We start from the raw sequence: 21,514 nt of genomic DNA on the forward strand, positions 1-21,514 counted from the left end.
ACATATTCTCCAGCCCTTAAAGAGACAGTAGTGCCAGGATGTAATCTCGTTAAGGAAGACTAACACTATGCATAAACTCCTGACAATGCCCTCAGGAAAACTTTCTTCTTGCATTTCCTAACTTTACAGACTAAATAATGTCTTTTTTAGCATGGCTTTGTATGTGCTTTTGATGAAATTCAATAATGACTGTATCATATGGCCTTTTCAAAACTCCATTAGTGTCATGAGTGAAGTGGGATCCTTTAAATATACTGCACTGCTGATACAGTGGAATGAAAAATTGAAGATAATGGCCTACAAATACAACTACATGACACAGCATTGAGGGGAGAGAGTGATAACAGGCATCTCAGAGGGCAAATGAAACTGGAGACTTTGACCACCAATTCAGGTACTGTGGGGGCTGATGGCTCTAGGGAGTCCAGACAATTAGACAACTGAAACTCTTCTACTGTTTACCTGACCTTTTTCTGCATCCTTCTCTTTCTCATCCATTTTGGAGGGGAAGTGCCTTGGGGTAACCTGGTCCAACTTCTTGACTTATGAAAAGAGGTTCCTCCTTAGATACCCTTACATGTACCCTGTACACTAAAGCAGAAATACCATCACCCAGCCATGCAGCATAAACTACTGCACTGAGCACATGGGACTTTCCACAGAAAGTATTGTGAAACCAGTACTGGGAGAGTTGAAGCTTCTTTATAACACTAAAACACATTTTGGCACAGAACAGAAATTTAGATTGCATGATTAAGACACATGAGACTTCACAAGAACTGTGCTACTGATTTAGGAATAACTGAGCACTACTCTGTGCAATTACAGTGGGGGAAAAAAAGCTGCTGCTCTAAGACTTCAGACCCTTTGTTCCCAAATACATGTAGCTTGGTTATTAAATCTCCTTTTTTTCCCTTTTATTTCATAATGTAAACTGTGTTTCTTCTGGAGCTTTGGTTGAAAGATCTCAAGCCTCACCAATGAATGGTAAACACGCACATCTTTGTAGCAAGGCTCTTTAATGGTGTATAAGCAAATACTTCAAGATGTCCCTGAAGAAGCTGAGCATTCCCAGCACAGTAAGTTGCTCAAGAGAGAGATACTTAGTCCAAATGTTGAATAGCAATTTTAAAAATAAATTTTTAACAATCCAGCTCCTTGTGTGAGGACAAAGTTCAGATAAAAACCCTGGCCAAGAGCCCTGAAGGCTTTCAACTGGGCGTTCTGCACCAAATAAAGAACTTGCAGATGACAACAAACAGACAAAATACCCGATGGGCAGATACATAAGAGAACACTGAATTTAGGTCAGTTATACCAGAAAAGACACTTAGGCTCTAGAGCAACTAGCAAGGTTTTCCGTTGGTTGGGATTTTTTGTTTGTTTTGTTGTAAGAGAGATTGCCCAATGATTTAAAAATAAACCAAATGGGAACTCCACTTCCCCAAGTAAGAACACCACAAAATTAAGCCTGTTGCAATACAAACTATGAGGAATGCAAAATAATGGCTGCTCGGAGACTTGTTATAGGGAAAGGTGCTTGTCAAAGACTTTGGGACAGAGGGAAGATTTAAAACAGAGCACAAACTGAGACTTCACAAGATACTTAGCAACAACAGGGGCAAAATTGAGAGGGAAAGTTCCTCTTTTCCCTACAAATAAAAGCCCTACAAATTCCATAACAGTTCTCAAATGTAATTCTCTAAATTGTCTGAACTGGCTGTCTGTACTTCAAAAGCCTAGAAATTAGGGTTTTCTGCACAAGATATACTGATTCTGTGTTGAAGGGCTCAAACACCACTTAACAGAAGACCCTGCTTATTATACTACATAAAAGTAGTGAAGATTTCAATTGACTCCTGATTACCTAGAGAAATGGGGCTCCGGAATTAAGGTGTGCACATATACACGCCCTCTGCTCTAAGAATAGACAGAGCCATGGAGAAAAGGAGAGACGAAAGAAAGTGCGGAATGCTATTCATGATGGAGCACAGACTCCCAATGGGTCAGTCCACACAGCCCAGTGCCATCCAGACATCCCAGATTCAGAAGCAGCATACAGAGCATGCCAGCTCTGCTCTCAGGCCATGCTGATTCAGCACTGTTTATGACCCATGCTGAAGAAACCACCACCTGGATGTTATTTTATAAATCTGCAGCCAGTGCCTCAGGTATTTTTCTTTATTTTCCAATCACTTTCCACAGAGCTAATCTGATAAATAAGAGGGTGTGTGAATGTTTACTCACAAGTCTTACTGGGTGTAAGCTGGCTTATGCTGAGACAAGTAAGGTGTATAGGTATCCATCATGTGGTTAAATTGAAACTGAGAGGTCAATCCTGACAAATCAAAAGCCAGCTGACTAAGGATTTCCTCCAGTCTTCTGCTAAAGCCACAGTGAACACTGTATGCCAGAAACTGTTGTTTCTTCTTCAGATTTCAATGCAGATTTCAAGGAGGCCTTTACAGAGCACACCAAGGGACACACTGCTTAAACACTGCTCACTCAGTGGAAAGGTGCTGAACATTTTGAAAGGGAGAGTGCCACTCAATAGCATTAGTTAAGCACATTTACATTCCCTGGCAATACAGCAACTGTGGAGCTTCCCATTCAGATGAGAGTTGTGTGCACCCCTGTCTTCCCTTCCAAATCCCCTCTATGGCCTCATCTCTACTGAGCAAACCCTCCTCCTTGGGAAATACCTGTGCAACCTCGACTTGGCTCACACAGGGTGAGAGGAGCTGTGACCTCAGCTGAGGCAATGAGCACACTTCAGGGAAGAGGAAGAAAGTCAGGTACAGTCCTGAATAGACATCTGGAGTGCCCACCTGCATGATGTCCTGAAGGCTTTCAGTGAAGGACAGCTCTGCCTCCACCATGTAGAACTCCGCCAGGTGCCGGCGACTCTGCGAGTTTTCCGCTCGAAATGTTGGGCCAAAGGTGAACACGTGAGTAAAAGCCCTGCAAGGCAGCAGGGAACAGGCAGGTCAGGTCCAGCACACAACTGGGTCTGTTACACCTAAAGCCCTCACTTTTCTCCCAGCATCTAGAAACAATCAAGCATCCATTACATCTTTGAGCAGTTTAATGGCCCTGCTGGATAAGCTACTGTTACATTCCTTCATCCAGGCGTGGAGAGGGGTTTTTCACATCTTGTGATTCAGACGTTGCACACACACACTATTCAGCTTTCTCTGAACACTAGTTGTGCTCAGGACACTTTTTGTAACTGTGTGGGAATAAAATCCAACATTCTGCAGAACCAGATAACCAGAGAAGCATGCAGATACTATCCCAATCACGCTGTCCTCATCCATGTGCCTTTACATTTCTTTGGCTGCAATGCCTGACCTTCACAGGTGCTGTGAGACTCCAGTGCTCAACAGAGCAGAGTGGGCTGTGCTGCTGGAGCTGCTGGGCTGGGGGGCACTGAGGGGTCGCCAGTGAAACCCAGCAGGATGGAAGGTGTATGGCGTGCAGTCCCCCTCTACTGGTAAGACTGAAGTTCATTGCTAAGAGAGCCAAAGAACTGGGCTCTTCCACACAGCTAAAAATGGTTCAGCTGAAAGGGGTCCCTACTGCAAAGAATACATCTGGGAGAGTGTGAAATGCTGAAGCAACCAATGCATTTCCTATTATGAAGCCATTTCTCCATCCACCTTCTGGGAAGTCTATTTAAATACATCCTCTCTTGTTCTGCAGTCATGTCAGTCTGTGTTTCCACTTCCTTCGTGAGAAACCTTCCTATCAAACACCAATACGCCTTTAAAAATTTTGATTTTACGTGGGAAGCTGCACTCCAAGCAATCCCTTTTACACTGTGATCTATGAGCACTTGAGCTCCTGGACACCCTCAAGCCAGTAAGAGCTTCCAAAATACATGCCAGGACGTCTGTGTTTCCTCTCATGCTACATGGCAAGAAAACCATGACTGGGGAACAGAGCAAGCTGCTTCAGAAAAACCATGAACTGGGCAGCTGCTATCTTTGGTACATCTTTAATTTGATGTTATTTTTAGCTGCAGACAGAGTGTAGGAGAAAAAAGAACTGGATCAGTAGAGATTAAGCACAGTTCGACACTCATGAAAGGATGCGTGCTAATTGCTGGGGCTGGCATTTGACTTGCATCTTGCTCTGCAAGCTTTCAACTTAAAAAGGATGTTCACTGAAGTTTCTGAACAGGCTAATTTTGTTAAACTGAAGTTTAAATAAACAACGCTACAAAAAGCAGCATTTTTCCTTTGCCCCTTATGGAGACATCTGTGCTACAAATAAAGGAACACACACATTCTGCTTCGCTCATCTGTTCCCTCATGTCACATGTTGGTTAAAGGTTACGATCCAAAGAAAGAGCACTTTCCTCTTCCTTGAGTTGCTAGTAGAAAACATGCCAGAATAAAGTTTCAGGTCAAGACTCTGAACACATAGCCTGCCTGTGGGTTTCTTTTCCCCATGGCTCTGTTTTCCCTCCTCCAAAAAACACACTTTCTGTCTCCAATTTGCTCTTGTACCTGCACTCTCTCATGTATGACCACAGCATCTACAACCAACGAGATTTTGCAGGAAACATCTTTCTTTAAGCATCATTTTCAGCATGCCACTTTTCCCTCTGCTGCCTTTCTCATTTGTTGAGATGTTACTGTAAACCTCTGTCACTCTGTCATCCTCCTTCAAGCTGCCCTTTGCTGTAGATATCTACAAAAGCTCGGCAATGTTTAGATAAGTGATGTAACCAAGACTATTACTCACTGCTCAGGTCATTCACTATTATATCATCAGCTCCTTGTGATTCTCCCATCTGTAGCCACCTGTTGTCTTGGGTTATACAGAAATTCATGTTCCTCCTCACATAGCCCTTTTTTTTTTTTTTTCCCATGCTCCTAACAGCACCTGGCACAACAAGGTCTTTGGGTCCAAAGTTTAAGAGTCTCAACTGCTATAGCAATACAAACAACAAATACAAAACAGTGAGTCACACAGTCAAAATCATTTTATCTTTAAGGCAGAACTGGTCAAAAGCTTTTGTTTGTCAGCTTGTGGAGGTTGGCCTGCAGTGGGAAACAGGAGTTAGAGGCAGGTTCTTGCTCTACCTGCCCCCACATTTCAGGCTTTTGCTAAAATATTTCAATTTGAGGCCTTTCAGTTAAAGAAAGAATTTTTCCTAAATAAATGAGTTTAGTCACAAGTTCAGTTTGTGACTGAGCCAGGATCAGACACAAGATGAAAAGATTGCAAAAAGCTTACAGTTGCTGAAGTACTCACTTAGGTCTGCTCAGTTTGATGTGCAGGTCTCTAAGTCTCACTGACATGAAGGCCCCAAAGTAACACTGAAAACTAAAGTGTGACACTAGCTGGCTAGCATGAGATCCTTTCCCACAGAGCAACAGCCTGGCTTCAGGGAGAGACACTTCTCAGCAGCTGTCCATGCACAGGCACTGACACTTCAGTTACTGTAGGTTACTGTGGCAGGACAGTCTTCAGCAATGCAGGCTAAGAGCACTTTGAACTGCACTTGTTTCCTACTGATCAGCAGCCCAAGCATGATGACTAGTCACGCATCTTTCAAGGGGCTTGGTGACTGCAAGATACCTCAAAGCAATCAAAAATAAAAAAAAAAAAACCACCGTCTTACTGCTTCAAGATGTCAGCCATGGTCAAACACTTCATAGTCAGAGATCAATTTTGTACTGCAAGAATAAATCCCCTCTGTGCCCAAGACAGCTTTTGGGGAAGACAAGTGCAGAACAACTCCCACAGAAACCAATTTCTGTCTTTCCTCAGCTCTAGGCACTTATGAAACAAACCACGAGCACTGCAACTCTGTGGACTATCTATCCCAGGGTGACAGTAAGTGTAAGGGCTTTGTGATAGCCCATAGAACCTCACATCACTGGTGTGGGGCTGAACTTGTCTGACCCTTGAAAAAAGGGGAAAACAACACTCACCCCCTAGCCCTACTCCCCATCAAATAAACCCCCATCTGCAGGGAGGGGAGGAATCATTCATTTCTCAGGCTAGCCGTAAAGGAAAAAGACAGATACAAGTAAATGTGAGAACTTCATCAGGATCCTGGGACCCTGGCAAAGGGAAACTAGCCAGATGTCACGCTGGCAAAGCGATCAAAGGAGCGCAGTAAATGCAAGTCATCTGGTAACAGCAATGTAGCACTGACCAGAGGCCTGGACATAAAAGAGAAACACAGCTAAAAATACACATAGTCACTGTTATCAGCTCTGTGAGTGAGAAATTATTTTCCATCCAGGCATTTATATACTGTTTACTGTGCCCTACCATTCAAGATATTAAGCAAATGCCCACTATACAAATCAAGCCTTTATTTGTACTTCATCTGCTATAAAAAGATATCTGTGATTTGATACACTGCTGTATCACACTGAGCACGTACAGATATATCAGAAAAGTGGGATGGGAGTTGACTCTGCTCCGATTTCACGGTACCGAGAGCAAACCAGTCATTTTGTTCTGTGTGCATTCAGCACCTAGCACAATGGAGCCTCAGTGCAGGGCTGTGACTCCTATGCTCTATGATGCAAATAATCAATCATTTAACATTCCCAGACCTCTGCAAGACTTCCAGCATTTAAAAATAACTTGAAAATTCTCTCTAAGTCTCCAAAAGTGCCTAGGTCAGTTTGGGTTGTGGGCACCCAAGTCTTTAAAAAAAAAAAAATCAGTAGCGCTAATTCCTCATCTCCAACAAAAGCATACACACAGGAGAGGAAAAAAAAAAGCCCACTAATCTGTTGAGCCTTTTTCCTTAGCCATTACAGGCAGAGCAGTAATGTCTGTAACACTGTCCTTGTACGTGCTACCAAAGAATACAAGAGAGGCTTTGAAACGAATCCTTTTGCAGTCAGCTTTGCCCAGATCAGAGCCCTGGACAGCAAGCCCGAGTGCATTTATGCAGTTCACAGGCGCTGCCGGGGTCGACACCACAAGAAGGCACAGAGCTGCTTAATTAATTGCTCCCTTTCTGTGACACTATTTCGCTCTGCCCAGTTCTCTGGGAAAATCTGAGAGCTTAATGCTTAATGTGGAGGCCAAGAGAATACCCACAGCACTCCTTCCAACACACTGAAATGCATCAAAAGCCAGGGCCCCATCCTGCTAAATGCTGAGCTTGCTCACCCCAGCCCAGTGAAAGGCCCAGCCACTTTTAGCGACAGGCTGCCAGGAGACCCTTTGGACACCAAAGCAGTACCTGGAAGTGTTGCTGGGGCACAGCCATCCTCTGCACGGATGGTGGAGGCTCACGGTTGCACAGGCCACGCTTGTGTGAAAGGAGAAACTTCCCCCCTTTTACCTTCATTTCACACACTACTAAAACAGTCTCCAGAAGCAGACACCTTTGGGAGCTTTCTGCCATGCAGAATGAAAGCTCATTTGTGTTTGAGTTCATTGACATTTCATTAGAGAGGAAGTGAGAGGAACCAATAGAGAAGTAATAAGTATCCATACCCAAAGCTGCCTCAAATCATTCTTTTAATTAAACTCATGCTATGTTTGTAGGCCTCAGCGTCTCTGCCTGGCTGGCAACTTTTACAGTGCAATCCAAATAGAATTAATTGTGCTGATGGTTCCCAAGCCAGGAATGGATTGTGCTCCTTTTCTGAGCCAGGACACCATGCTGCTACCGAGGTAATAAAGACTTATTTGTGCTATTGAACCAAGGGCATATAACTCTGAACAAGGCTATTAATCAAGAAGATGCAATCCCTGCACAGTCAGCTTGCAACTAATGCCAAGGTCACACCACACAGTAGTGACACAGCTGGAGGCAGAAGCTGGTTCCTGTGACTCAGGGCTAAGCACTAAATCACACCAGTACACACAAGGAGCAAACATGTTTTCAAAAACTTCATCATTTCAGTGATTTCTGTGTAAGCCATAAGAATTCATTACCAACATGGCAGAGGGGGAACAATTCATTTTCATGGTACCCTTGCTGTCACCCCAAAATACAACACACACCTATGTAAACACAAATATATTGATTACTCTGGCAAAATCTACAGGGACAAGTTAAACTGAACAGTAACTTGTGCCAAATCTCATCTTTGGCCATGCTACATGAACACAGCATGTAACCCTTCAACAGATTGGGTTCCCCTGCACCATAATCCACCAATCCCTCCCTGCCATACACACACTAAAATCTAGATTGCAAGAAAATCTAGAAACAATGACTTCTAACCCAAATACAAAACAACACACCATGTCAGCAGAGGAGGAGAGACCCTCAGCAAAGTGACCCTAAAGCCCAGGAATTTAGCTTTATCTAGCCATTGTCCTTTCTCTCAGGAAGGGAAGAAGTTAATAAAGTGAACCAATTGATTTAATTCCACTCTGTTCTGGCATGACCATATTCATTTTGAGCATGGAGGACCTTCACTGAAATAAACAGATGACTTTGCTCAGCTGCCAGGATGCCCCAGTTGCCTGCAGTGCTTGACCTGAACATGAATGGGATTATTCAGGGATGCTGAGATTTGCCTGTTGAAAGATGTTCTGGCCCTGTGCACAAAACCACACCCACAGACAACCATTCAAAATATCAGCCCAATGTTTCCCGGGTCTAACTTTTGGAGGAGCTGGAAGCCCAGAGCTCCTAACGATGACAGCAAGGTACAGATGCCCAGCAGTGAGGAGAAGAGGCAGAATATTTTAAGTCCTTGAGCTGGGAAGACTGTGTTAAAAAATACCTGCTGGAGTTGGACAGAAATAATGTGGGTTTTAACCTCAGTGTAAAAATAATACTCCCATTACTACAGTCTGGTGGTTCAGATTGTGCCCAATGAATATGCACATTTCTGTTGAAAAGGCAGCAGAAGGAACTGAATTTTACCCAGAAAAATGAGTTTCGAAAGACTCCTCATTGGCCATTTCTGCTTGCCCTCTGGGGAAAAGCAGATGAGAAAAGCTGCATCTTGACAAGGACTGTTGTAGCAGTAGGCGAGGCTCAGGCCCAGGCAGCAGAGCTGGTGTGCTGAGTGCTGAGGTTTCAGCTCATGCTGCAACGAGATGGGACTGTACTTCCTTTTGTAAGCAGCCAAAAATAAATACATAAATTAAAAAAAAAAAAAAAAAAGCAAAAAAAAAAAGCTGCCTAAGTTCCCAGACAGGGACTGGGAAGTGCCAACTTCCCCCTGCAGCAGTCAGACTGAAGCAATGCAGCAGCTTCTCTCACTGCAACCTCTAAAGGGCAGGGATCCACGATGCCTACGAGGTCACATGCGCACAGCACCCTCCTGCCACGCTCCAGGACCTGCTCTCCCCTTGCCATAGCCTCTGCTCCGGCTTCAGCAGCACAAAACAGAAGACGGGACAAGGATCCTTCCCAGGTCATCTCCCTCTGCTTGAATATGATACAGGCACACTTGAGTAATTAGCAACAAAGTGACCCATATACCCGAATTATCTGGCAAAGCACCCAGAAGTTTGTTTATTAAACCTCTCAGCAGAGCTAGACACTGGATTGTTAGTCTACAGATGGCAGGAGAATAGGGGAAAACCGAGACAAAGGACGTAAGAGTTACTCAGAGTCATACAAGTTGTCTGCTCCAGGCTCAAAGATCGCATGAGCCTGGATCCTCTACCCTTTTATGCAACAGCGTTGGACTTTATTGTCAGAGCAGTCTTGCTTTGTCCTAGTTTTAATGTTATTGTTTCTAATTAAAGTCAATAAAATGACCAATTAGCAATGAAAACTCAAGCTGTGTTCATGAAAGACACCAGAGTAGTTGAGGATTTATTCAAATAATCATTTCCCATGCTCTAGCTAACAGAGATATTCTGTAAAGGAACGATACAAAATGTTTCAAAGATTTAAATAAAACAGGTAGCTAAGATGTTTTTCAAACTTAATCATCCATTAACTCTTATTCTAAGGCATTAAAATACATTACCAACATGTTGGAGGGAACAACTGGGTTAAATCTTTTCCTTTCAAAGTGGAAAAAACACATGTTCTGTAGAATCTGCATTATAACAGCCAAGAGGAGGATATTTAATTTTTTCATTTTTCAGATGAACATTGGTTTTATGAACTCTGCAAGTATCAATCACAACATGAAAAAGCATCAGCGAGTGCATTACTGAACAAAGGGAGTCATGGTTCAGGCCACATTCCAAAGTTTGGGTGTAACTATTTAAAACCTCCAAAGCCTAAACAAAGTAAACAAAGTAGCAACTGTATCCAAAAAATTACTAAAATTCATATAAAATGCAACATGTTTCAGCTGACTTGAACATGTATCTACATTCTATTCCACTTTAGCACAATGACAGGAAATCGAAGAATTTCAGGGCATGTGCTAATGGATTTGTGCATCTATTTTAAGGAAAGCTGTGGGAGCAAATAGGGATGAAGCTGCCTGACTTCACATCTCATCCTGGACACGCTTCCCGAGGCACAGAGACTCCTTGAGAAGCAGGAGCTGCAGCCTGGATACAAGGCAGGTTCATGCTCTCATAAGCTATCAGGTTTGCCATGGTGTTGTTTTGCCACTGATGGTCAGCTGAGCTGCCTGCAGGCTTCTTGCTTGCCTCAGTCACAAGGTACAACAAGCTTGCAGGAGGCACCATGAATGTGGCTACTGTGGCACAGGAACATGGGGGCAGAGGGCTGTGTGCGACAGGCCTACTGTCACCCACAAAGCCACAGCTTCTCAAACCCCTGCAGCTCTCACAGCGTTGTGCAGGCACAAAGATGAAGTGGAGCTGCAAGGCCCTACAAACATGTGGATGCTGGGTGCTCCTGACACAGATCCTACAGCACCTACCGCTGACTGGAATAGGGATGACGAGCTATTCTGAGAAGGAAAAGGGACAATGCGCTGGATTCAGGACAGAAACATACTGGTTCAACTTGGCTTACTTGTAAAATGAGGACCAAGAATTTCAGCCAAGAGGACACCTTTCACTACATAAGCATAAAACTGCTTATTCTTGTGCTACCTGCACCTGATTGTTACAGTAAGGATGTAACACAAAGAGCACATAGTCCAAGACTGCTGGGATTGCATCCAGCCCTCCATGTGAGGATCCCAGAACATGGCTGAACTGCAGCTACCCTCAGCAGACACTCACCATGCTTGCAAGCAGATTACCTGCTTACATTCCCAAAAATGTGGAGAGGAAAAAAGGACCAACAGGATATTCATCTGGACTGTAAAGCTCCAACTAGCCAAGCAACTCTGGACTCACTGTTGTACCTACAGAGTTCATGTATTTGGCCTCCCAGTAATACGAAGTCATTAACAATCACTGCAGCAGTCATGAACCAGACTGAAGTATGCAGTAATTGATTAAAACCAGACATGCCACGGTTGCTTTTTATAGATCCAATTAAGTGTCAGCCTAATTAATGGAAGTTAGTGCACTAATTATAAGACTCTGCATTATGACTCAGACTCAAACAAATGTTGTGCAAGAAACATAAGAAAATTTTTTCAGACATCCAAGATAAATAATTACACTTATTTTTGTTACTTCTTAGCAACAGGAATGTTATACAACTGGACATCATTCCTGCAGCTGCATTCAGAAGCATTTAAAATTGTACAGTGTAGAGCAAATATTTGTTTAAAGACAATGCAACCCGTTTCATCATTAGCAAGTAATTTTGGAATCAAAATTTAAGAGCGTGTGTTGCCAGACTGCTGAGAATGAAGCCTCTTTTATGGAAGGCAGCCTCAAACATCTCTTTTGAGCTCTGCAGTGTTTTGTTGAACATCAAAATGACAGCCCTCTCTCTCATTCTCCATCCTCCATGCTTTGAAAAACACTGAAGTACTGACATTTTAAAAGTGAAATCAGTGTGATTTTAGTACCTCCTGCAAACAACATGAAATTCACTGAGTTCAGCTCTCTACAAAGTCAGGCAGACACAGCCAAAATAGTTTGGATGACTGAAATGCTTTTTAGGCCCTCTCTGCAACCTGCAAAACCAGTTGCAGGATTGCAGAGAATACCTGGATTTGGCAGAAGAGCAGCAGAATACATGACCGTTTAGCAATCAAGGGGATGTGCTTGAGGAGAGAGGGATTAATTATGCTGCATCTAAACCAAGTTTGATAAGTAGGTGCTAGCAGGCAGAAGTCAGAATGAAAGGCTGACATTTTATATTAGCAGGAAAACACAAGTCCTGGGGATGTTGAACTGAAATTGAGCTAGAGAGAAAATCACCAAGATGGTAATGTGCCTGAAATAGGTGGAGTACAATGAGAACAAAGGCAAAAAAAGACTTAGAAGAGGAAAATTACTTGGGCTAGAAGGGACCTCAGGAGGGCATTGGTCCAGTCTTCTGTTCAAAGCAGGACCTGCAAGAAGACCAGACCAGCTCAAGGCTCCACCTAGCTGCATCTCTGATGAAGAACACACAGTTTCTCTCCCCAATCTTTTTCAGTGCTTGACTGATTTTTCCATTATTTTCCTGCCTATGCCCACTGAAAACTTAATTTTTCTCAATTTACCCCCATTTTCTCTTACCCTCCTGCCATTCACCACTGCAAAGGGAGGGCCTGTCTTCAGAGAACCTGCTTGCAGGTCCTAACAGGCTGTTATTATGTTGCCCCTCAGCCTTTCACCCATTTGCAGGGAACTTCAAGAGAATGTGAGATGAACAAGAGAGGAGAAAGCTAGTGAAAGCCTGATATGAAAGAAAAGAAACAGGGCTAAGGAGGGCATAGATTGACGAGATAACTTATGCTGCCATTTAGGGAGGGGATAGCACCCAGAGGTTTTAGGAAAAGCAATTTTATTTAAGTTCACGATGCAAAAGGCAGAACAGACAGTGCCTGGGATGAAATGCAGCACAATGGGAAAACACTGATGTTAAACTATTAACAAGAGGATCTGGAAAGAGAGAAGCAGATATAGCCTGTGGGAAAGGAGGAGAAAAAAAACCCAAAACTGCAGCCAGGAGCTGTACTTCTTGACAACAATTGGCTTTGGCTGTCCCCAGTATGCCTCTGAATCATCTTCAGCTGTCACAGACCCTCCAGCCCAGTTCAGGTCCCCAAAGGGGCCTTTGTCCTCACCAGACGATCAGGGGAAAGGAAAATACCACATGAACTTCACAGCAAACCAATGACATTTAAGACCAGATATCAGGACACAGCCAGCCCTACACTTCTACCACACACACTGGTTACTGACTCATTGGAGACTGAGGAGACTGAAGGGGAGAGCTGTGCTACTGAATAAAGACTTTCCTGGAGACCTTAAAAAGCCCATAGATTTACAGCAGCTGACAATGATTCAGACACGCTGAGCAGACAACCTAGATGCCGTCACTGTTAAGATGAGGCACAATGAAATGAGAAGTTGTGCCAAGTAGGCCGTTTGTGTCACACTGAGAGACAAGATGAACTCCTCTGACCTTGCCTTCAAGAACAAGCATATATAGCACAGCAGACTGTCAATAAACACAGGAACATCTCTCTTCTAACTTTGCCTCAAAGAAAAAACTCACCAACTATAAATGGCTCACTGCTCTCTCCTGTGATCAGGAATAGCATCCCAAGCAACCCTGCCATGAAACAGAGCCCTGTACAACACATAAGGATGGGCATTCAGGTGATACCCTGTGGTCTGCAGATGAACTCTCTGCAAGGACACAGAAGATGTGATTCCAGACTCATCTGGTAAGTCTTCTCCATACCTTCTTTTCCAACCACAGCTTGGAAGCTGCTCATGAGCTCTGAAAAGCTAAAAGCTAACTGCAAAATTACACGACTGCTTACTTGACCCTCTGTTCCCCTTCTACATACACCCCCCAAGGACAAATTCCTACCTGCCTCTCATACCTATCCTGCTCCACCTCTTTCTAATGGACTTCTGCAGGATCTATCTCTCTCCCAAATCCTACAAATCACAAGAGAACATGGCTCAAGACTGGATGGGGAAGGTTCTCCTCAGCATTTCTATCTTGGTCTCCTCCTTCGAATTCTCAGGAACAAAGTGTTCTTGAGAGCCTTAGGACTGCATCACTCAACATTATATTTAAGCTAAAGGTAATTTTTGAAGACTAGGTAATTTATAAACACGAAGAATTTAGTCTGGCTAAAACAAAGGGTAAATTTCATGGAATCAAATCCAAAACAGATAAATCTTTACTGTTTTACCTGATTTGTTTATTGGGAAGATCATAGTATCTCCATTTTGGAGGTGGAAGACTCACTTTTTATGACTAAACGTGAAAGTGTCAAGTCTGTCAAAGCGAGAGCTCTCTTTCATAATGGGTTTGTCTTCATCTACACTGAATTTTCCCAATAAATTAACTAAATTAGTACATTGAGTAGCTGGCATGAAATCAGCACAACAACCCTTATTTGAAGGCACATTTTTCTGTGCAGTTGCAATGTGGATTCTCTGCAGACATGGTACATTAGCCAAATCACTGCTGGCCAGCTGGACTGTTGATGGAGGCTGTCAGAGATCAGATCTCAGGCAGGTAACACTGCAGCTGTTTGCCACGTGCCAAGGGGGTTCATCATGAACTTATGGTGACTTTAAAAACACTTTTAAAGAGATAAGTTACTGTGGAGTGGAAACCTTCTGAAAATAGGAGGGATAAAATCCTAGCTTTGGAAAATGCAAACTTGAAAGATCAGCCTTTTCATCTCGGAGTTCTGACCTGTATTTCTAATGGTATTTGCTGCCCATGCCTCATATGCAATATTGAGAATCAGTGCCGGAGTTTTTTTCTGTAATCACTGTTGCACAGTTTAATTGACTGCTGATAAATAGCTACAGTGAAATTGTTCAAAGGGCAATTTTTGCATACAAATCAAAACATATAAATTTTTTCAGAAATCTCTTTTCTGCCTGGTTTGTTCTCCCTGAGAGACACAGTCACTTCTCAGACCAGCTCAGTGTCTGGGATATGCTAAAATACCCAAGCCAGACATTCTTGATTGACAGGATGTTTCTCATGTGGTGCCCTGTCTGCTGTGGCCAAAGCACAGGTCACTTGGCAGCCACAGACTGGCGTCATCTCAGATATTAGCTGGGGAAAGTTAATGAGATAGAGGTTTGTTTAACTAAGGGGGGGAGATTTTGGTCCCTGGAAGATGGGATGACATGAGTTTGTGTGTGTTAGACTTAATTGACTGTCACACGTTGTGGCCTTCACTGAAAGACGTAATTCCACAATTCAAATAAGTCCTAAGAAAGAACATGGATTCTAACGATCAACCTGAAACACAATCTGACTCTATTACATCGGGCTGTACCCCTTAAATAGTACACAGTCTGCTCTAAGATAGAGCAGAAAGCTAAACTCAGCAGATTGCCTGTCTGGTAAATACTTTTTCCACTGATATCACTCAGATGCACCTTGCTCTCTAAGGATAGATAAATTAAAAAATCATTGCTCTTCAGAATGCAGTATATTACAGCTTCATGTTCCTTACAGGCATTTTGAATGAATCCAGGGCCATCTAAATTTAGATGTATTTATTCATAATGGAGAATAGTTGTTCTGGGAATCTGCTCCTTTTACTTTTATTTTATTTTAAGTACACTGAGTTTTTGAGGCCTGCAGCTCAAGTGGTATTGAATCCCTTCAGTCTTCAAAAATATATGAAGCTCTTCTAGATGCAAAAGCACTGCACTGATACATCACACAGCATTAACTCTCTAGATGCTATGAGACCCTCCAGAGCATAGAATCACTGAATGGCTTTGGAAGTGACCGCAAAGACAATGCTGTTCTAACTCCCCAGCTATAGGCAGGGATATCTTCCACCCCAGGTTGCTCAGAGCCCCATACAACCTGGCCTTGAACACCTCCAGGTATGGGGCATCCACAGCTTCTCTGGTAAACCTGTGCCAGTGCCTCACCACCCTCAAGTAAAGAATTTCTTCTTAATATCCAATTTAAACCTTTCCTCTTTCAATCTGAAGCCATCCCCCCTTGCCCTGTCACTCCATGCCCTTGTCCAATGCCCTCCTCAGTTCTCTTGCAGCCCCTTAAGTACCAGAAGGGGCTCTAAGGACTCCCTGGAGCCTCCTCTTCTCCAGGCTGAACAACCCCAGCTCTCTCAGCCTGTGCCCATACACGAGGTTCTCCAGCTCCCTATCTAGGCTGGCCTCTCACCACGCCCATCATCCAGCCACTGCCACTCAGTCCGATTCTGGCAGATAACCGTGGCAGATACCTAATGGATACCAAAATTACCAGTTGGGAGTATCCTACACACAAAGACAAAAGCTTCTAATTTTGCTCACCCTGCCATTACTTCCAAATGGAGCTGGCCAGAAACTGTCAGGAAGGCAGGCACATTGAAGAAATGGGTCTTTTCCGCAGACTCCTTTGCCTCTCTTGGTGTCTGTAACAATGAGCAACAAGTCAGACCACTGGTGTTTAAATAAAAAGCACAGCACCTGGCTCATTTTCCCTCTTTTCAAAGCATCTATTTTCACTTTCCTACCAAGATGAATAGAGAGGAGGAAGAGAAGAATCTCTATCATTTGTAGTTTGAAGCTTCACACAGCATTGCCTTCAAAATTCCATTTCAAGCCTGATGAGAAAATTGAGGAGTGTTTTCTGTGTCAGTCCCACTGACTTTCAGAAAAAACTTTAAAAACAGTGTTATTTTCTTTTCATGAGGAAATGAATTTGTTTCCACTGGAAAAAGACAAACAGTAATCAAAAAAAGGCAATGCAATATCCTCTTAACATTTGTTATTCAGTCTACAAAAATATCACAACTGAAACAATATTTAACTTGGAGACATCACAGTTTACATATTATATAGGTGGTGAAAAATAAACTATGTTTCATTTCAGCATTTGCATGCTTTTTCAGATCACCAGATAATTTAAGCATAAAAATCTACAAGAAATAGAAAATTTAGCAAGTTCAGTGTTCCATTATGAAAAACTTCTAAAAAAAACCCCAAAACAAACCCTCCCAAGAGACAATAGGCACAGATTTTAAAAAAGACACACAAAAATTCATCTGAAAACAAGAATAACCTTTAATATTTACTGTGGGTGTCAAGCACTAGAACAGGTTGTCCAGAGAGGCTGTAAAGTCTCCATCTGGGGAGATATAAACTCAGCAGTGGAGTACTGGGCAACTTGCTCCAGCTGACCCTGTTCGAGCACAGTGAGATGGATTAGATGATCTCTAGAGGTCACAACTCTGCGACTTTTAAAGAAAGATGAAGATAAATGATACTGTGTTTCAACATCTTGTATATTTCAATGTCATCCCTGAACTTTGGAGGAGCCAAAGGTTCAGGAGAAAAACAGAATGTAACTTCAAAGCTAGTCTGAGGTCTGGCTGATCTACATTCACTTCCAAACAAAGACTTTCTTCTGAAATAAGTTTGAAATACCCACTTTTCAAGGTGTGGCTCCTAGGAGTTATGCTAAGTGTTGCTAGTTCAGCTAAGTATGGCACTGCCTCCAGCCACCCCACTCCCCAACTTGCTCTGTCACACGGAGCCTTGTTCGCCAGCCTTTGACAGTCTACAACCTGCCATTTTTCTCAATGACCTTGAAGGTGTTGCTTTTGTTCTCAAAAAGCTCTGCTGCTCATCACAAAGATAAAACAGTGACTTCCAAAAACCTCAGATCACAAGGCAATTTTATCTCTTCACAGCATCACACTGAAGAAAAGAGCAAGCTTGCCTTGTTCCACAGAGATCAATGAAAATATGACAATTTGTGGCTGTAACCCCAGGACTGCTTCCTTTATTTCAGAGGTTTTGTGATTCTAAAAAAACCAAACACCAAACTCCAAGGATGCAGAAGCAGGCCCCCACTGTTTTCATCAAATAAACCCAGAGCATTTGCTCAAAAACAATAAGGATATTAATAAACATCAGACATTCACATGTTGCAGCCCCAGAACCATGGCCAGAACACTAAAGAGAAGAGCCATGGTTTCTGATTTCTCTTTCCCTGCAAGATTAGTTCAGTGACATTCCTTGTTTCACCAGTGAAAAATCCCACCTAATCCTGTAGGATGCAACTTCTAAACAATGAGAAAGAGACAAACTGGAAGCAAGAAAAGAACAAGAAATCAGCCACAAAATCTCAATGCTTCCCCCCCAAATCCACAAACAGGATACAGCTGTCTCCAGGAACTGGGGCCTGGTTTATTTATAATGACTTTGTGTCATTTTTCATTCTCCAAATCAGATGTGATCTCAGAGAGACATAAAGAAAATAGAAACACAATAAGGGACTGGAGAAAGTGAGACAACCAACAACTCAACCGAGCTTCTGAAAATCTGCAGCTTGTTGAAGAGGTCACTGAGAGATCCCAAGATGTGTGTCTGCATTGTGAGCAGCTCCTGAATGGCTTCTGACAGAAGGTGAAGAGTAAACACAGCAATATTTAGATAAAATTTTATTGCCCCCATCACCATCTGATCTCCTCCCCTCTCCACAGCTGCCCACTTGCTCTCCCTCATCCTAAGGCACAATACTTGATGCAATGGGTGTTGTGAGCTGCAACACGGCTCATGTAGAAAACTTCCCTATGCAGGAAAAATTAAATGCCTCCCTTTTTGTTCAGAAGGGACACTTTCAGCAAGGGGAGATTCCATAATTAGCGGCTGCACATTTCACAGGTAAAAGTATCATCTAATCCACTGGAGGTGATTCCTCCACTTTACACACTGGAGCACAGGCCAATATTCCCAAGCACCTGTGCCCCAGATCAAGATGGCTTCTTTAGTATACGAAACCACAGCCAAGGGTACAAGACAGCCACATGGTAGGGGACACTATCCCTTCACTGCTGACAGAGATTGGTTTTCATGCCCATGACTAGCAAACCAAGCAACAACACTGTGGTGCTTTTACTTAAACTAGATGGATGCTACTCCCAATTCCCAAGCCCAAAACACGATCTTGATAAAAAATTAGGAGGGGAACTATGGGTTTCCTTTCAAGCTCTTTCCATCCCAGAGTCAAAAACTACCTAAATTAAAATGGGGGGAAAAGGAGAGGGAATCTGTATGAAACATCTTGATGTCTCAGAGTAAATATGCTATAAACATACTAGTATTTGACGTCAACTTCAAAGGCTTTTTATTCTCCTTCTAAATACAAGAACAACTGGATTTAGTACCTGTTTTGTTCTCCATCTCCTCAAATGTCTAATGATTTAATTTAAAATTATTCCCTTTGATGTCAGTCTTGTATTAACTTCTCCTTGAGGCAATTAGCTTTAGGAGAGTACAAACTGTTTGATTCTGTCTTACACTCTATGCAAGCCAAAAGCATGAAGGGATCAGAGAAGACTTGAAAAGCTCATAGAAATCATTGCTGTAGCTCTAGCCCAGGCCCACACCAACATGCTGCTACAGCTTCCCAGAAACACATCTTTAATCCAGATTTGCCCTCTGTGACACCCCATTATAAATATGATTGGATTTTCCTTTTTAGACAACCCCTGCAAAATCCCAAATTTCCAAGAAGTTCTCTTTGCAATTCCAGTCCTAATTCTGATCAGCTGGACTTGCTCTGAGCCATAGCAGCTGGTTCTGCTGAGACACATATCTCATGAATATGTACTGGAATGCATAACATCTCATAAATACAGACTGGACAGGCGGATATGAATCAGGTAGAAACGAGCAGAAACTGGGAGAGCTAGAACATGAAAAAGCAAGCCATCCCTCAGCTCAGGTCCAGCTTAGCCTGAACCCTGCAGAGCATTTTTCTGAAGTACCAGTCTCCCAGGAACTGGCTGCCTCCCAGACCGTCACGCATCTCTAAAAGGGAAAACACCTTACAGACCCCAATACTGTTTTGCATTTAACTGTGATTGCTCCCAGCAGATCCCAGCTTTCTTCGGTGCTGACAAGGATATTTTTCCATAGTACCAAAGGGATGGTAGGAGTAAGTTTCTGCATCCCCAGCAGCAGGTGCATATTGCTGGTGCCACTGCTGGCACAGCCATTAACTTGCACCTTCAGGAACCTAAAAACTTTGTCATTCACTCCTGTGAGCAAGGGGTAAAAAACCCCCTAAAGCCCAACACCATACAATCTCCAGATGCATTTTGAAGAACTATACCTGGATGGTTCTTCAGGTTTACAGTTAAATATCCTTTCAAGTAATGAAATGGCCTGAACCAGACCCTAGGTTCAGCCAAACACCATCCAGGTGCCATGAGGTGTGTATGTGGGAAGAGACAAGCCTTATACTGAGCACATTTTACCTCTGCTGGAACCATCAGGTAGAGTGCACCACTCTACAGGTAGAGAGTGGTCCCAGGAAGGAATACAGCCACAGGCAATAAAAACTGCATGTGAGATCTACTTTAAGGAGCTGTGAATGCATGATACAGCTGTTATGCTACAAAACTCAGTGCAAACTGAGTTCTCTTAAAAGGCTGCAGCTGGGCAACAGGGAAAGTGGCTGTGGAGACCCACACTGAACCAGCTGGAGTGTCCTGGGCCAGACAGGCTCTTAGAGAGCACAGAGAAGCCTCCACCTTCTCCACAGCAGCTGAAAGTGACCATACAAAGAAAATTTTCCAGGGAGCAAAGTGGAAAAGAGAGCAAAAGTCTCAGAAAGCAGGGAGTCTTCAACACTGCAGACAGAGTGGGAAGCTACTGAAAATAGCAGGGAACAGACACACAGCTGGGTCACAAGGACAAAAGTAAGGCAGATTTCCTAGGATGCAGCCACAGAAGAGGACTGGGTAAAGTTCCTTGCAACATATAAAGCTGCTAAGAATTTTAGACTTCAGAAGAAATAAAAGAAAAATAGAAAAAAAGGAAAAAAAAAAGAAAGAAAAAAAATCTGTGCTAAAGTGGAGGTGCTAAAACTGCTGGTATAGGGGAATTATTTTCAGAATAAAATAGAATAAGGGCTATCTACCCCTGCTGATCTGCATTCTCCCTTTTTCAAGAATTACCTCATCCTGCTTTGGATGATACTAAAACACTGCTTTCAACAGTCAAAGCTCTTCTAGTATTTTCAACATATTTACCTCAAAGAAAGAAGAGTAAACAAGATGCTTTTCCCCCTACATGCTCCCACCATAGGAAGACACTGTCAACAGTGCAGAAAGCCACAGGCTGGTGGTGCTGATGTTCTCCATGTGGGTTAGGGTCTGCCTAGTCATCTTCACACTTCTGGCAGTTTCTCCTCAAACCTGCACTCTCCACGTGGAGAAGATGCCTCTGCAGTTGTTACCATCTTGTGACTTATTTATTCTTTAAAATGTCCTCTGCTTACAGCACTCTTTTCGTCATTACAGTACTTCATTTAGAAAACATTTACTTGATTTGCCCAGCAGAGAGGGAATATGGATTTTCCCCCACCCCAGGTCCTACTATGAGAGCATCCCAACCAAAGATGTGCAGACTAATCAGTACATCGAAAACCAAACAAAGATAATGAGGAAGCTGAACATATAAACAAACACAAATCCTACAGGATTAAGAGCTTTAGGAATCAAAGACCATATTTCAAAAAGTCTTTTCATGCTAACTTCAGATACACTTTCCCCCATCT

The 21,514-nt window shown here is 43.0% G+C and overlaps 1 protein-coding gene across 2 annotated transcripts in view; it reads right to left on the reverse strand.

The window, feature by feature from the left end:
* Positions 1 to 21,514, reverse strand: part of NARS2 (asparaginyl-tRNA synthetase 2, mitochondrial) — a 48,721-nt gene that overhangs the window by 16,906 nt on the left and 10,301 nt on the right. Inside the window, exons 6-7 of one of the 2 annotated variants that reach the window (XM_066175589.1) lie at positions 16,255 to 16,355; positions 2,829 to 2,961 (exon numbers count right to left, since the gene is read on the reverse strand). In XM_066175589.1, coding sequence (XP_066031686.1) covers positions 2,829 to 2,961; positions 16,255 to 16,355 — 234 coding nt within the window. The remainder of the gene's footprint in view (positions 1 to 2,828; positions 2,962 to 16,254; positions 16,356 to 21,514) is intronic. The other variant, XM_066175590.1, reaches the window with a different exon arrangement.

The sequence above is a fragment of the Chamaea fasciata genome, unplaced genomic scaffold (genome assembly GCF_029207755.1).
Source record: "Chamaea fasciata isolate MVZ Bird 193981 ecotype frontalis unplaced genomic scaffold, bChaFas1.0.hap1 SCAF_2, whole genome shotgun sequence".
Lineage (NCBI taxonomy): Eukaryota > Metazoa > Chordata > Aves > Passeriformes > Sylviidae > Chamaea > Chamaea fasciata.